The sequence below is a fragment of the Rhipicephalus microplus genome, chromosome X (genome assembly GCF_043290135.1).
Source record: "Rhipicephalus microplus isolate Deutch F79 chromosome X, USDA_Rmic, whole genome shotgun sequence".
In the NCBI taxonomy this organism is placed as follows: domain Eukaryota; kingdom Metazoa; phylum Arthropoda; class Arachnida; order Ixodida; family Ixodidae; genus Rhipicephalus; species Rhipicephalus microplus.
In genome coordinates, this window is record NC_134710.1 from 228789881 (window position 1) to 228807994 (window position 18114).

General features: G+C 42.1%; 1 protein-coding gene across 7 annotated transcripts in view; it reads left to right on the forward strand.

Annotated features, from left to right (window-relative positions):
* The window catches only part of twin (CCR4-NOT transcription complex subunit 6-like twin), a 264806-nt gene that overhangs the window by 230998 nt on the left and 15694 nt on the right, over positions 1-18114 (forward strand). For all 7 annotated transcript variants that reach the window (XM_075878739.1, XM_075878738.1, XM_075878735.1 and 4 more), the window contains 3 exons: positions 5099-5256; positions 5743-5897; positions 13331-13482. In XM_075878739.1, coding sequence (XP_075734854.1) covers positions 5099-5256; positions 5743-5897; positions 13331-13482 — 465 coding nt within the window. The remainder of the gene's footprint in view (positions 1-5098; positions 5257-5742; positions 5898-13330; positions 13483-18114) is intronic.

Here is an 18114-nt window from a genome sequence, read left to right on the forward strand (position 1 = left end):
AACATAATGGCTTCTGCAAAATTAGGTGCTGTCTCTTCTTTTGGGGCTCCAAACGAATCATGCATGGGTATCTCTGGAAGCCTACCCACTTTATCAAACCTGTCACCTTTGCACACACGTACTTGCATACAACGCAGGCTTAGCTGACAGAGAGACGGCGATTCGTAGCACAGCAGTTGAACCTTAAGTGGCCGCAAGTCGCTGCTGGAAACGTATAGGTGCGGACCGTGTGGTGCACTGCTGCGCCCTCTTTAAGTGCAGCATGTTTCCCATAGCGACCGCATTGATCACAAAAAAAAGGGGAATCAAACGACCAGCATCAGTGATCCAAGCACACAAATGCAGGCACACAAATTACTGGTGTCCAGCCTATACAGTCACTGCAATTAGGAGTAGCTTTCTCTTGAAAACGATCATGCATACTAATATGTCATCTAACCAGCAGTTAGCAGTTAATCTAGTTAAGGATAGGTTATTTACGAATTACTAAAGTTCAATAAACTTAAGTCGGTAGCAATCTCCTTAAAAGATTCATGACGTTGAAACTACAACTTCAGTCCAAAATAGAATATGAATGCGTTTTCTGAGCTCATTTTACAGGAAAAATACCATTTCTTCGAATGGCATTATTTTTCCTGTGTCACACTAAACAAATCACATTCACTGTAATTGGCATTAGATTTGCTGTGTCGTAGAGGTAAAAGGTACTCTTTTGAATGCCATTTTGGTCATGCACTGATTATGTGCACCATGGAAGTGAAGTTAAAGCTGTCCAGCGAGCTGATATTAGTATCAAAATCTTAATAATTTAGCCTTAGAAATTATGATTTCTGACAAGGAGCTTTGGTTGGGTTTGAATAAACCATCATGGAAGATGGTCAATTTCTTATAGGAACCTGGAAAGCCTTAAGCATAGTATACTTTTGCATGTAGTTGGTTACTGGTCTCGGGCCACGCATCATGGATTTGTGGCATGTGCCAAAGAAACTTCGGTCAGATATTAAAGCTGTAAATTTTAGCAAAACTGGCTGTCAAGAATGTCTCGAAAATGTGAAGCCTGCTAATGCCTATAAATAGTATCCAAGTGTCACCATCAGCACTGATACAGTTGCACCAAAACTCACCAACGACGGAGTGGCCCATCTTTTCCAACGAACAATGGCGATTCATTGCTTCCGTCACTCTTGCTGATAAGGCCTTGCGGCAAATGAGCAAAACCGTGTTGTGGAAAATTTGTGCAGGAGTTTCAGGACGCTATCACTTGGCAATTGTTATTAGACATCCCTTGAAAGCATGGGCCTGGCCGATGCAAAAGACGCACTTGCCCCCTTCAAGTCTCACAAGCACTTGCCTACGCCCAAGCTACACTAGTGCTGTCCCCCTCCCCCAGCCACGATGCAACACTGGTTTGCACCCCCTTATAGAAAAATTCTGCCAACGACCAATGCTTGGAGGTCTGGTCACCACACATAAGACGAACTTTGCTTATTTTACTACGGAAACATGAACAACACGAAAACACATGTTACAAAGTGGGTAACTACGACAGCTGTCCGCTTGCTTTCTCAAGAATCATAAGCAAGTTCACCGCCTATGGTGATTTCATTGGCACTCACTAGGCATATAGTGCCTTGGGTTTCTCCTTTCTTTTTGTGGCCACTACACAAAAATTGTTGCTTTTTATGTAATTCATCAGCCTTTGCTCACATCCTGTTGTTGATACAACACTACTTGAACTGATGAAGAAAACAAGTGCAAGAAAATCAATCTTGGTGGTGATATGCCCGGGGAGGGGTTGAGGCTGCCACCCAGGATCCGGCGAAGGACGACTCTTGCGACGCGTCTCACGCACAAGTAGAAGATGCGTTTAATTTGCATATTTGCAAGAGAAGTACATTTCAACGAGAGTGTCCTGACGCGCCTTTCCATCACAAGGGCCCAGAGCGCACTCGAGACGAGCGGGCCAGCGAAATCCAGAGAGAGAGCCCCGACCGCACACGCGACGCGCTTTTTATACCCCTCGTCCGTGCACGTGCATCTTCTCAGGCGCAGGCTGTGTCCCCCAGCGACGCGGATGTGCGTCTCTTGCGGCGCACACAGACGCCTCTCGCGTTCCTGCAGGACGCGGACAGCGTCTGACCGTTATGCCGATGAGCGTCCCTTGCAAGCCACCTTCTTGCTGTGCCGGTCATAACAGTGGTAGCCAATTGATGCTGAGCTTTTTATTGCAGTGCAAAGGTACTTCCAAAATGTCAGTCATGGACGCATTTATTTTTTTCTACGAGCCAGCAACCCATTAAAAAAAAAAGGCAAAGACAAACATGTGCTTCATGAATTTGCGCATAGGGCTGAAGTTGTTCGAGTGTAGTTTTGAACATTTGAGAATCCTGAAACAACAAAACCAACAAGCATTTTTTTAATATATACAGAATAGTAAAGTGCCACGCAAATTTCACTATTATAACTAATAATTGATATACAAGGGCTATATAAAAAAAGCAAAATAGGCGGACAGCATAATGAGAAACTTACGATATCGGATTGGATATGCCAACACACATCAGTGATGAGGATGACAAAACTGCAAATTTTTTGGACGTGCTTGATTATTCTGGCGTTTTCACGGGGCTACCACAAGCCCCATACAGCCATTGTGTGACATCTGAAGTTTTGAACCCGACAACTCTTGCAAGTTTTAAATTTATACTGAATTTTCATGTCTGAAAGTTCATCATCAGAAGCTCCTACCACTCCTGCACCATTGCGGATTTCAGAATTTAGCTTTGCCACAATGCTATGTGGTGAAGCATACCTTGCATTCGATGGGGCACTGGATGATGAAGGGGTGTTGTGGGCCAGAGCTCAGCAGCTTGAACTTTTTGTTTTTTTCTGTTAAGGTGCAAGCCTTTAATTTCTCATACTCATGACTGGCTGCATCTATCCGTGTACTGAATGTTAGCTTACCCTACCTTCAAAAGCACTTGCACTTTCCAGCACGTCTTTTCCAGCACGTCTAGCTTGGGATGATATTAACCGCAGCATGAAGCACCACCCTGAAAAGCCTTTAGTTCTACTTCATATCCGTTGAGCTAATGTCACCAAATGTAAACTATGAAGCCCACATTTCTTAAAAATAGAGATCGAAATATCAAAAGCTGTAACAGAAGGATCATTCATAGATCACAGCCAGTGATAAATACCGGGGCTTCATGTTTCTGCTTTACTGGTTAATCATCTGAAGCTATAGTGAATGGAATGAAAAGCTTTAGTCCTGCAGGACATGCTTAGCACGTAGGGACCGACAGGGAGTACCTGGCGGCCGCTTTGTGGGCCTGCTGGATGACCCATTGCTGGTCGGCAAGAAGTGAGCTCCTGAGGGACCTCTCCCACTTCTAAAATTCCAATACACTATAGCTTTAGCAGTGTGGGTATTAAAGCTCTCTCCCCCTTACACTCTCTGAGCAATTACGTGATGGCACAGCGGTGCACATGGCAAGGCTCCTTTGTTGGATATCTCGTTGCAGCAGTTGAGTTAGTTGGACGACTCCCAAGCACACGTATCTTCCTTTAGCCTGGCCAAGATTGGAACACTCATGCCAGGAAGGGCACGCGTGCATCGCGTTCTATTTTTTCTAACCCCGCCTCAGTGGGCACAGGCTTTCGCCAAACACACTTTGGAATTTACAAACTGTCCTTCAATTTTTTTTTCAAGGATTTCGCATTGCGTTACTATTTGGCACAGACCCCCAACAGCCATAATTTATTGTTAAAACCGATGATGTGGCATGCAGGCATTGCTGTAAGTGGGTTATTTCATCATAGAAAACAAGTTGACTGTGAAGCAGCTTCTCATTGTTATAAGCAATATAAAACTAGTAACGCTGTAAGCATAGGTCGGCCAACCCACTTGTGAGTCGACTCTCTTGGACCCACTCAGATCGAGCCACGAATTAGAGTGAGTCAGGGTGAGTAATATTTTGGTGAGTCTTAGTCCAAGTGAGTCCGGTTGAAAATTTTCGTGAGTGTGAGTCCGGGTGGATTCGTCCCTGGAGACTTTTGGTGGGTCTGAGTCTGAATGAGTCAAAAGGGCAAGATATATTTTGTCAATGAGTCTGAGTCAGTTTCACTCTCTTTTGACGGCGTATGGTCCTATTTACTCATCTTCAGCATTGCTATTAGCCTTTCGTGGAGTCACATTTATACTCGCACCTGCTCGCACGAATTCCAAGGTAGTGTCATTCATACATCATTTCAATATTTATTGATCAGAATAGCAAATTACTTCGGGTGTGCCTTGACCTCCTTCCCCAACTCTTACGGAGAAGTTCTTGATAAATATATGTTCTGTTGTCATCTTTTTCAAGAAAAATTACCTTACTGGTTTGGAAGCACTTATAACCGGTATTTGGAGGTACTATGTCAAAAGCTGCCAAGAGCACCGATTGCGGGAAGTGAGTTATTGGTGTTAAAGATAATAGACACCATTGTCAAAAAAGCTGATTCCAGAATAATGGACTCATGAGTCTACTAACTCGGACTTGTTCCGACTCAGCTTGAGCCACGAGTTTGAGTCTGAGTGAGCCGGAGTGAGTTACGTATATTTTGGCGAGTGTGAGTCCAAGTGAGTCTGCCTGAGAAAAATTTTGATGAGCCTGAGTCCGAAGTGAAAAAATATATTTCATGGGTGAGTCTGAGTGGGCTCCACAACTTATGCCAATCTATCGTTATAAGTGGGTTTGAATGTATTGATAGTTTTACGAGGCAGGGAATCTTTTATTGTGTCACGAGCTAAATGCAGGCACTATGGTTATGTATGTTGGGCTCACCTATTGATGATTGTTAAAAGCAGGAGCAATTAGTGCTTTGCATAGTAATTTGTGCTTTGGATAGAAGAGTAAGAACAGAGCTTGTAGCATGTGTTAACATGTGCCTTGCTTTAAGCACATTTTCAGTGCATGCACTGCTGGCTTGATCTTGACATGTCAAGTTATGAAAATGTAATCACCATGTGGCTACCTCTGGTTCTGGCTGTGTTGGCTTAAAACCTGTTCTTTCTAGTTTCTTCTTTGTTTAAAATGTTTTCTTGTTTTTTTTCTAGCTTCATTCACAGTGATGTGCTACAATGTGTTGTGCGACAAGTATGCCACGAGACAGGTGTATGGATACTGTCCAGTCTGGGCACTTAGCTGGGAGTACCGCCGAAAAGGAATAATAGATGAGATTCGGCACTATGCAGCTGACATCATCTCTTTGCAGGTAATTTTCTAAATGTTTCACAGAATTAATATCCACCATACCAGCCTGCTGTCTCATAGGCATATTAAATATTCAGGAGCCTGGCTCCCCTTGCCTGATAATCAGCACTACTAAGCAGCCAATTTATGCATGGGAGCCTGCTCCCACGAGCAAATGGGAGGCCTCCGCAGGCTACTTGATGCCATCTGCATGATACTGTGCTACATTGCAGTTACTGTTACCCGGATAGCAAGCATATTGGGATAAGTTAAATGATTCAAGCATTACATTACTTCTTGCAGTCTTTGTGCTGCCTTGGAACTTTCTGTACTGATGCACATTACTTAGCTCATTACTGTTGTCAGTCCCCCTTATTATATTTTTTTCTTACTATTCTCTTTCTTCCTTTCCCTTTTCTCAGATCACTTTCTTTGCGGAACATAATAATATAAAAAGTTGTTACTGATAATTCACTAATCATTTTATCCTTTCATCTTTATCTTCTAGGAGGTAGAGACAGAACAGTTTCACGAATTTTTTCTGCCAGAACTCAGACGAGATGGTTACGATGGCATCTTCTCTCCAAAATCGCGAGCAAAAACAATGTCTGAGAGTGACAGGAAGCATGTTGATGGCTGTGCTATCTTCTTTCGAACTAGCAAGTAAGTAATGTCTTTTCTCAGAAAAACGACTCTCTGTACATATTTATTGCCTAGGTAATATTTCTATTTGTACATTTGTGCCTCTAATTTTTATTATGTTGCATCATTATTTTTCTTTCCTTGGATGTGGTGCCAGTGTGTGAATTTTTATATGCTGGACAGAAATTTTTCCTGTTACATTTTGAACATCCATTCTGTGCAGTCTTTTTTTTTTTTTTGTGCAGGTTTTAGTGCACTCAAGCAAACAGCTGAGAAAATTTGAGCATAAATCATCATCAGTCTAAAAGCTCAGATTAGCTCTTTGCTGAAATAAATTATGGACAACGGTGTAATGACATTGATCCAGTGAATGCAACTATAGTTGAACCCCTTTATAAGAAGCATGCTCCGGACAGCAATTTTTGTCTTTTATAGAGATGTCTCTTATAAGCAGGGTACCACGTAAGCATTTTCCTATTAAATTGTATTTTACTTTAGGCACACTGGTGTCTGTTATAGCCATTTATCTCTTATATCAGTGTCTCTTATAAGGCGGTTCAACTGTGTATAATTCTCATATTGAAATTGTTGTTTATGTAGCTTGTAAATTAAATACTTGCCTTGCCTTTTTTTATCATGGGGTAGAAGTTTTTAAACATTGCATGAATACAGCAGTATTGTTACAGTCAGAGTAGGAAACAGAAAAAACAGTTTTACATGGCACATGCTTTATTTTCACATAAGTAAATCGACAGCTCATCTTGAGGCAATGTGTCAAGTTTCTGGCCTGACTGCACAGTGTGCTGAAATTTATGCACTATTACTAATGTACTAATGTGCATAGCTATGGGCAGAGCTTGGCTGGACACATGACTCTAAATGAAATTCTTGTGGTCTACCTACCGAATGAGGCTAGCACATTTTAATAGCACACTGAAATATATATAAAACTTCATAGCCAGAAGTACGGCAAGGTTTTATTCAGTCAAAAAAAGACCGCTGTTGGGGGATGTGAACTGTAGCCTAACTTTACCTTCCATGTAGTCGAATTTCACCGACCCCAGAACCATATGAATTTCTTGGCTCAGTAGCCTGGGTAATATCAATAAATTTTGTTTCATAGTTCTAGCACTGGTAACAAAATTACTTAATTCTCAGCTTATTTTTACTACACTTTTTATTATATTATTGAGATACAGTTGTGTGCACATTTTTGTACAGCACTGATCTATATTAATCATTCTAGAAGTTCTTGATGCTGTGTTACCTTGCTGCAAAGATATACTGCAATTAATGAGTGACTAAATGCTCATCTGAGAGGTTCAGCGTGACTATTGATAAAAAATAATAATAAAATAATAATAACTGGTTACATGAACGCCCGATCTTACATTCTACAGGATCATACAGCATTCCCAAGTTGACTTCTGACAAGCAACTAAAGTGTTTGATTAAGTCATAAGTTGCAGAAGGACTGTAATAGTTCTTCTATTAACGATAGTTTCGGTAATTTATCCTAAAAATTGGGTTGTTAGGTTGCATGCTTTTTCAGGAAATCGCTTATGATAGAACCCCCTTGATTTCACTCTTGATAACATCATATTTAATGGTGTAACACATTTATATGGAACTTAATGCTGATAAGCATCTCTTTCCTAACTTATCTTGCCAAAAAGCTCCAATTCCTTTCATGTACAGGCTAGGTCCATCACCAACACAATGAGGGACTCTGTACAAATACATAGCTGGGTAATTCCACACCAAATGTCCCAAACATTTTGGCACGGATCTCAAATGCATTAGAAAAATATTGTACTAGTTTATGGCATTGAACACAATAAATTGCTAGAATATTTGACAGGAAAAAAATTTTAGTCACATGGGAGAGCCTTCCGAATTTACAATGTCAGGTGGGTGCTGTTTCTCCAAAAATTTATTGTGGCAGTATCGCTTCTTGTTTCAATACCAATTCGGTTTACATATCATGAAAATGTGTGTGTGCAAGGTGTTTGAAGCTGCATAATATCACTGAAATCTTTCTGTCGTATGCATTTCCTGAAATTTTGCCAAAATTTCTATGTTTGCTCTTCTTTCATTGTAATATTGTGCTATGTGGGAGTATGGGAGTACATTTGAAAAAACTATTTGCAAACTACTAAATTTTAAGATTTTAGGATAAAAAAATTACATATTTGACCGAATCATCATTTTCGTCCACAGTCGGATAAAATTTATGCCACAGAGTGCTCCAAATAAACACTAGCTTTGTGCCTAAATTGAAACCAAATAAACAGTTCTTCTTATTTAGCTAGCTTTTTTTTACGTTATTTGTTTTGTTTTAAAGTATTACTTCTTGAAGTTCCCTGTTGATGACAATGAAAAACTTTAATTAAAAAGTTGCCATATGACCAAATAGCACGATAACTGTCGATGGAGAAATAATCTCTAAAGTTGCACGTTGAGTATATGTCAGAAAAATTGCAGTAGTATTACTGAGCCTCAAATACTTTACGGAAATACTTTTGCTTAATAGTAAGCTTATAGTAATGACATAGTAATGCCTATAGTAATGATATAGGTGTCACGACGAGTTAGCGTGAATTATAGGTAAGCACCACCCACTGAAGTTGGTCTACGTAGCACTATCCAGGGCTGCCATCCTCCCAAGCATAAGATCTACATTTTAACTTACTTTTTCTGGTGTTGGTAATACTTGTGTTGCTCTTGGTATTGCAATGCAGCTTTAAACTCAGTATATAAAACATAGGTGGCTCTTCAACATACATGTCTGTGCACATAACATTTGTACATATGTTTAACATATTTTCATAACTTTTCACCTAATAAAAAAATTACGCCACAGTCACTTTCCTGCCACATGCTTTGCAAGACATCATTTTCATGGCACATGGGATCAGCCAAATTTTCTTTAATATATTTGATATCATTGCCGAAATGGCTGAAATTAGTGGCATGAAATGACGGACCCAGATTTCGCACTTACTAATACTTTGTCCTGGTGTTTGCATGAAGATAACATTTGCTTTTCTGCATTCCGTGAGGTGTATTGTTTTCAGATATAATCTTGAAAAGTCACCCACTTAAATAGAATTACTTGCATACAATGCGATGATTAAGGTAGACCAATACCTGAATGCTCATTCATTGTTTGGGACCCATTTACTTAACACAGTATTGATCTGTTTCGTAAGGATAGAGAAAAACTGCAAAATTTAGTTATTCAATATTTTTTCCGTATGCCTGACCTTCTGAAACAATTTAGGCTGATGACATTCTTTACGTTTCCAGTTTCTTATCTTGATTCCGAATAGGGACCTAGCAACTAACCCTTCACCCTATCTATCATCTGCAACATCAAAGCGCACTTGTCATCATCATTCTAATTCATGGACATGTTTATTGGAACATATTCATTCAAGTTTCCATTTTTTCTTGCACTGGAGTAGATTTAAATGATTCTTTATCGCTTATTGCCAATATATGATACTGCTTGTACGCCCCCTACTTAGGCCTGTACATGATTTACAGTATTCGATAAAGATAGCAGCATAACCAGCTGCTGCAGGTACATAAGCTTTATATGAGAAATAAGTTACCTCTGAAGTAGCATTGCTGACTGCTAGATAAGTCATGCACAATTATGCTTGGATAGGTTTTTTTTTTTAGCATCTCTTCACTGCAGTCAAACCACCTTTGCAGGGAGCTAGTGAATATCATGGACTTATGGACTTGGTATTTAGCAGTGAGCTTTTTCTTTTTGCGATTCAAAGCTTGCTCCCACCTATTGAATTGCATCAAATTTCTTTGGCGGTTCGTCACAGTGAACATTGGTTTATACCCAATGAAGAAAAAATAATCGCATGCAATTGATTCAATTCACTATGTCGGATTCGAAACCTCGATTATAGCAACATGGTCTCTACTTGTTTCGCTCGTTCGCTCACTTTCTACGGCCATTTTTTTGGGAGGTTACAACTAACTTTCAGTGTGTGCCTTGGATCATGCTCTCAAATTACGTTGTCGGGTACACGACTGTTTCTTCACTTGTATTTATACTTTAGCACTGTGTGTTACTTGAACGCAATAGTGTTAAAGAGCTCGTTTCGCAAAAATTTTGGTGTCGGTGTCTGCCTCTTTGGTTGGAAGCCAAAAAATGTCACCTTTTGCATAACCAAAAAATGGAGAAAGCTGCCAATAAAATTAACACTAAAAACTTCAGTATGAGTGAGATTTGAAACCCAGGCTGTCTGTGTGGAAATCAAGATGTTCTACCACAGAGGCACACCTATGGTCGAATCTGATCAGAAAAAAAAAAACAAATAAATAAATGTCATGTAGCTGAAATTCTCATAAATATTGTGTCTAACAAAGAAAACGAGCCCTTATGTTTACGCTTCTTTTCTTTATGTAGTAGAAGGAATTTCTTTAATGCAGGCCATGTTACGTGGTAAAAATGTAGACGTTCGCCAGGCCTCAAAACATGTTTTATGGAAGCAAGGTGACAACCTGAAATATAGTAACTATGTTCATGGTGGCCGCATTTTCTGTATTTTAGTAACATTGTGCATGTACATTATGTTCGAAGAATTGACCGCGATAAGTGCAGCATAAAAACTTATGTCACCACTTATGTCACCGATCTAGCAGTGCCAAAGTTCAGTGCAAGCATATCTGAAAAAGCAGTTGGCTACTTAAATCAAGTTATATGTGTCACTGTAATAGCGTCCTCAGCAAAAACCTTTTATTAAGGATAAAAACATGTAATAGTTCTAGATGTTATCTATATTATCCTTTACTTCGAATAGTTCAAGATAGCTTCTTTGAATGTTAAGATAACTAAGGGCAGACTTTGTGGTGGGCTTCATGAACAAGTGGTAACATCTTTTTTCTCAGCAATGGAGATCACCTGCAAGATCAGTGAGAGGACATTGTAGTGATTTCTGCACATCTTGTATGAGTGTTGTGCATTGTTGACTAATCAGAAGTGCTTTTGCTGTAGTGCTGGTTTAATGGGTACAATGTTCAAAAAGTCACTGTCATAGCTGCTTTCATTTATACAAGAACCTCTTGTATTTCCCCCATTTTCCAGTAACCACAAATGCAGAAACTCTACCCCTTTAAGCTCTATGGATGAACAAAACTCATCATTGTGAAGGTGGTTAATCTTGCTTTGAACAAGCTTAGCTCACTTTTAGCAATATTTTTGCTGTTAAAAGGCCAGTAAACAACACCGAGGTCTAAAAATTGTTATGAAAAGAAATATGTGCACTTTTGCTATGTGAACATGCTGCAGAAAAAATTTTGCAAATGTGGGCCATAATAAGGTAGTTACGTGGTTTAAAACATTCGTTTCAGCAGGTTTCAAATTTTTGCGCACCCTTGCCACCCTTCTTTGCCATAGGGAGATGAAGGGCGTAGCAAGTCATCAAGACTCCACCCACTTTGGCAACGTGACACGACGTCAGTGACATATTGGCGCACAGCCAACGACCGAGCAGAGCATCCCCCACATGACCACGTGTCATAGTGGTTCGGGGAGAAAACGCAGTTCGAGGAGCACCCTTTTCCTAGTGGTAAAGTAGCAAGATGGTAGTCACGGGCTCAACAAAACAGCCGAAGCTGCATTACTGTTGGGCCAAGGTGCCATTTCATAGGGCAAAGGACCGATAAATGAGCTCAGTGATACGTAAAGTTACCCATAAGCAAGCTTTTGTCACTGTGCGCGTACGAAAATGATTTGTCAGGTGTGGGAAACATGCCCAGGATTGTTTTTCGAAATAGAGAGTCCGCGTGGCACACAACTCTGTAACATTCGGGGAATGCGATCCTCGCAGTCTACTGTATAGCTGGCGAGCTTGTTTGCGGAATGTAAAAAAAAAGACTGAGCCTGTTTACTGGCTCTTTAACACTGTTAAAGTAATTTTAACATAATTAGATGTCAGTACTTTGTCATAGCATAAAGAGCCCGTAAACAGGCTCCAACTTTTTTTGTTTACGTCCCCTAAACAAGCTCGCTAATTCGTATGATAAACTACAGAGATCACATTTTTCAAATATTGCAGTGCTGTGCATCGCACAGACATTCCATTTTGAAAATCTATTCCCACACTTCTTTTCTATGCCTGTCAAATTCTCCTCGTATGCACATTGGTGAAGTCTTGCCCATGGACAATAGTACGCACCACTGAGCTTATCGATTGGTCCATTGCACTACGAAACAGCACCTTGATCCTACGGTGCTGCAGTTTTGATCACGCTTTCTGCATTTGCATTTTCAGGAGCTGCCCACTGCCATTTTGTATAGCTTAAGTCTACCGGGACAAACGGTATGGCCAGAACGAAAACCTCTGAAATGAAAAACCCTCTCGCTTCTTTACCACTAGGGATAAGGTGCATTTCTCACCATTGCCTCGTGCTCCTCGCACCACTATGACACATGCGCAAATAGGGGAAGCAGCCTTGGCTGTCGTTGGCTGCGAGCTGATTACGTATCGCTGACATCGTGTTAAGTTGACGAAGTGAACGTAGTTGTGACAAAGGGCTACAACAACCCATCTCGGCTGTAGGCAAAGGGTGAGATGGACAAGTGAGAATGTGAAACCAGCCAAAGCATGTCTGTCTAAACCCTGTAACTTCCTTATTACAGCAGTTATTGAGAATGTTCTTGCGGGACTATGTTTATATTGTACAAGTGCACAGTTATTTCTCCATCAGAAATTTCGGACGACGAGGTTGCTTACTGGCCTTTTAAAGACATTGTTTGTTATGGTCTTCATGTTCTGTTTCATAGATGCAAACACTTTTTCAACGCTCAAAGATGGCCATATTTACATTGTACTTTCTATTGCTCATGCTTTTTCATGCTATGTTTATAAAGGTGGCATCTCCCAATGACAATTCGAACATTAATCACATGTGCAAGAGAAAGTGCCTTGTTGACTCAAAAGTAAAAATAAAAGCAAAATAAATCCAGTGCTTGGGAAGAAGGAGTGTATATATATATTTTTTCCAGTTTATTTCAAAAATACCCTTAAGGGTTTTAGCAAGGTTATAAATATAACATAGAGAGAAGTCAATGCAAACAAGTTGTGATGCAATCATTACAACAAATTGTAAAAATAATAGGTAAACGGAGCAAAAACATGCAAAAAACATTAGCAAAACAATGAGTAAAGGACATCTTACCATGCATGTGTTTATATAAAAGGTTATAAAAGTACCAACAAGATAATTAGAAAACTTTCGCTTGAAAAAGAAAAAAGAAGGAAAAATGCAAGCCCATCAAAATGCCAGTCTAATTAAAACTTTTTTTTAACTTATTGCATTGATGAACCAAATTGACAAGTCATCTGCAACAACTTTGGCAAAACCTGATGCTTGTGCAAAAATGTTGTCAGTCCCATTAATTGGGTTGAAATTTGTGTGATGTGCAGGTTCGCACTCATAAAGGAGCATCTTGTGGAGTTCAATCAGCTGGCCATGGCTAATGCAGATGGCTCAGATGATATGCTGAACCGAGTGATGACCAAGGACAACATTGGTCTGGCTGCCCTTTTACAGATCAGGGAGGGCATCATAGAGAATGGTATGAAAAGCAGCTGTGTTGGTAGCACAAACTATGCTATATTTCATACTTAGGTACTGTGTACCAAGTTCTAGGCCATGACTGTTACCGGACCGAATCACACACACGTACGTTGGTGGCTTCCACTCACTGACCAGCTGGTCATGTGCACCGTATTTATTTTATTGCAAACATTGACGTCTCCGGGCACCAGAACAGCAAACTAATCTCATTGCATTCCTCCCCTCCTTATTACTGGATGCAAACAATGGTTAAGGTGGGTAGCGCGATACTAGTCGACGACTTCTGGTACTTCGACGCAGGACAGGTGTATTGGGTGCTGTGACAGCAAGTCCCGTTTCCGTCACCACGTTTTTCCTGGGATCCTGTCTAGACTCTGTGTCGTGAAGGCGATCAGGAGTTAGCTGTCCTTGACCCACATCCAAGCTTGGAGTGAAACCTGTAGCTGCTTGACTTTTGGTTGTCTGCACTCAGTTTCTAGTGAGGCGGCGGGTGGATGTGATGCAGATGTTCAGTTAAACGCCGTCCGTCTTCCAGTAGCACGTCAATGGACGAAGTGAGTCGTTTGGTGACGACTGCAGGTAGCCACACAAGACCTGAACGGAAGTTCCTTGCGAACACCTGATCACCGGGGTGACCCCAAAACTTTGGGTCTTGTTCCTTGGTCATATCTGATTTTCTGCTTAAGCTGCTTCTCTAGTGCCTTAGTCCTGAGGTCTGGGTGTAGCAGGTCCAACGAAGTCCTCAGCTTCCGCCCCAACAACAGCTCCAACGAACAGCCACCCGTCACCTCTTGAGGCGTTGACCTGCAAGTCAAGAGCTTGCGGGCAATTTGAGTGCGAATATCTCAAGGGCCAGCCTTAAACAACTTGTTTTTGATAGCCTGCACTGCCCGCTCTGCAGCACCATTTGGCGCTGGACGGTATGGCAGCAATAGCATTCATCTCACCCCGTTTTTCTTGAGGAAGGAGTAGAGCTCACTGGTAAATGCTAGCCCATTATCCGACACGACCACATCTGGTTTGCGAACATAATTTGCATGCAGGAAATAGTTGCTTAAGCTGAGGGTATAAAGACCGGGAATACTTCAGTCCACTTTGGGAATGTGGCTGGGATAAAAAAAAGTGTTCCTGTAAGGACCGGCATGGTCCAGATGCAGCCGTGACCATGGTTTCTCCCGAAACAGCTAGGGCATGACAGGCACTGGTTGTGACACTTTTTGATGCTCCTGGCAACTACGCCATCTTTGAATAGTTATCGCTATATCGTTATCCAAGCCAGGCCGCCACACATGGCTATGCGCAATTGCCTTTTTGGACAGTCTTGGATGACTCTCGTGCAGCAACCGGAGGACTTCCCCTTGTAAGGGTTTTGGAACAATGACTCTGTTGTCCCCCAATAGACAGTTTCCTTGCACACTCATCTCATGAAAACACATCTCGTAGGGTCTTCCCTCTGACCCTAGGTTTATCTGGCAGCCTGATTACAATGCTGCTCTTACTTGCGACAGCACCGGGTCTCTGGAGGTGGCTGCCGTAACAGCATTTGACGACAGCACTACTGGGTGTAAACCTTCCAGCATTAGCACTTGGCAGGGCAATCAACAACAATTTCGTCATTTGGCAGAGATAGCCGGCTTAACCCATCGGCATGTGCAATTTGTGAACCCGGCCTATACTTCAAGTTGTAACTGTACCCTGACAACAACAAGGCCCACCTTTGGCCCCATAAATATTGCCTGAACTTTGTAAGGTCAAATACAAAACTCAATGCCTCCTTATCTAATTGGCTGTAGTTTTTCTCTGTGGTTGTCAGGCTGCGGGAAGCAAAACCAATGGGGCGGTCTTCTCCAGATGACTCTCTTTGTGCCAGTACTGCTCCAATACTGAAAGGAGATGCATCAGTGACAAGCACAGTTGGCTTTCCTGGGTCAAAGTGTGTCAATATCGCAGTAGAAGCCAGAAGCTTCTTGCTTCTTCGAAATGCCTGCTCTTCCTCAGTTTCCAAGCCCCATGGTGATTCTGACGCCAACAAACTATTGAGGGGCTGTAATATTGCACAAGGTTTGGCAAAAACATTCTGTAGAATTTAACCAACCTGAGGTAACTCTGAAGTTCCTTGACCGCTTGAGGTGCGGGGGTTTCCAGCACTGCTTCAGTCCTAGCCGGGTTCGAATGCAGCCCGGCCGCTCTAATGATAGGGTTCAAGCACTGGACTTCTGGTTTTCAGTCGCTGTCCCGTGGTTTTCAGGCAATCCAACACTCGACCCAAACTCTCCCAACGCTCTTTGTCACTGGTTCCCGTGACCAGAATATCGTCAAAGTACACTACGACATGGTCAAGATCATGCAAAAGATTTTCTATCTCTTGCTGAAGTATAGCCGAAGCTGATGAAACCCCGAATAGCAGCCTTATGAATCGGTATAAGCTCCTCGGAATATTAATAGTGACTAACTCTTGGCACTCCTCATAAAGTGGAATTTGCTAGTAGGCGTCTTCCAAGTCGAGCTTGGTTAACTTTTTGCCCCCTGTTAGCCGCGCAAAAAGTTCCTCAATCCTAGGAATAGGGTAGGACTCGATGACTGTCATCGGGTTTATGGTAGTTTTAAAATCGACGCAGACCTGAACCTGGCTGTCACGCTTAAATACAGGAATGATGGGCGTGGCCCACTGAGAAGTTTTCACTGGTTTGATAACACCTTCTCATTCCATCTTCTGTAGTTCTTCAAAAACTCGATTATGCAAAGCCAATGGTATCGAACGTGCCTTGACGAAACGTGGCTTCGCGCCCTTTTGTACAGATATAGAAGCGGCAATGCCGTGAAACATGCCAAGCTGCTCTCAAAAAACTTCGTGATAATGGCTTACCAGGTCTTCTGTAGTCTTCACGACGCAGACTCCCTCTATCAGAGCGATGCCTAGCTTGAAGGCCTTCATCCAGCTTCGTCCGAACAGTGCGGGACACGCCCCTTTCTTGACAAATAGTGGTAGCTGGCGCTCCTTGTCACCAAGTTTGACCAATGCTTCCAGCTTTCCCTGGACGCATTTCATGTCGCCGGAAAAAACTTCTCAGCTGCATACTCTATAACTCCGATGGAAAAAACTCGGCAGAGTTCTCATCATCAATGGTCAACACACTCAGCGCCGGTGTCCAACTCCATGTCGAGGGTTCTGCCATTAACTTCAACCGCTATGCGCATTGGCTTTAAACTAGTTGTGTGAAGCGTCCACAAGTCGAAAACTTCGGGCTCTTCAGCAAAGACAGGCAGGTCGTCCAGGTTGTTCAAGCGACTAGATCGGCTGCGACTAGACTGGCTCCGCTCTAAATTTCTGCTCCCTGGCTGAACTCTGTAAAACTCTTGCAAGGTGCCTTTTTTGCGGCAGTTATGACAGATCGTGCTGCCGTGCCTACAGCAACCCCTGCAACGAAGGCACAGCTATCATTTTTCCCTGAGGTGACGATGTTCGCTTTCTCCGGAACTTCGACTGATAGTTGCGGTGTTTGCTGACAGCTCAATGCACGTGAATCTTTATGCTCAGTCTCCATAGCTACGATGGTGTCCTTCGCAGTTTTGAAGGTTAAACACGTCGTTTCAAACGGCCGTATTTGCACAGTTACGTCATTGATTCCGCTGACTATCTGGCCGTGTAACAAGCGCTCTTGAAATGTTGTGAAATCACAGTCTTCGGCTAATTTCTTCAACAAGGCAATGTAGCCACTTACGGTTTCCCCTCTTTTTGATGCCTTGAGAAAAAAATTGAAAATTCGCACTACTTCTGATATGCAAGGGGCGTAGTGCTTGCTAAGTGTGGTAAAAATTTCGGCCAGTCCGGCTTGGGAGGGCCTGCTTGGTACTAGGAGGATCGTAACAGAGAATAAGTCTCTGGATCGCAGCATGTCAAAAATACAGCTGCCTGCTTGTCGCTTGGGATGTTGTTCACGATAATGTACAGCTCGGCCCGCTCACGGTATTCCGCCCACTCCGATGTACTCAGGTCGAACGAATTCAGCTTCCCGATGCCGAACATCACAACGTGTGATTGTGCTGTTCTTGTCTGGTTCATCAGTCAACCTCATCGCCACTTGGGATAAGCGGGTCATGACGGTCACCGGACTGAATCACACTCACGTACGTTGGAGGGTTCCACACACTGACCGGCTGGGTAATGTGCGCCGTATTTATTTCATTGCAAACATCGACGCCCCCAGGCGCCGAAACGGCAAACTGATCTTATTACAGGTACCCCTTTGGAAATCGGTTAAGTAATTTATTCTTGAAAGTATATTGCTTTTCACATTAGGTGCTGACATCATTTAGATCTGGGACACTGCTGCCCAGCAGATGGGTTTTTTGTAAGGCACTGTAAACAGAATTTTCCCCAGGTCAATTGTTAGTGTTGATCTTTTGAGCAGATGGGTTTTTTTGTAAGGCACTGTAAACAGAATTTTACCCAGGTCAATTGTTTGTGTTATATTTTGGGCCAACTAAATTTGTCACCGTATTAGTAGCACTGCAAAGCAAGCAAATACAACCAGGCCTTTTATGAGGTGATAAGTATGTACCGAGAACATTCAGGTTGTGTGTTATTTAGTCATATACTTGGGCATATGGATAGCCTGACATTTCTCTG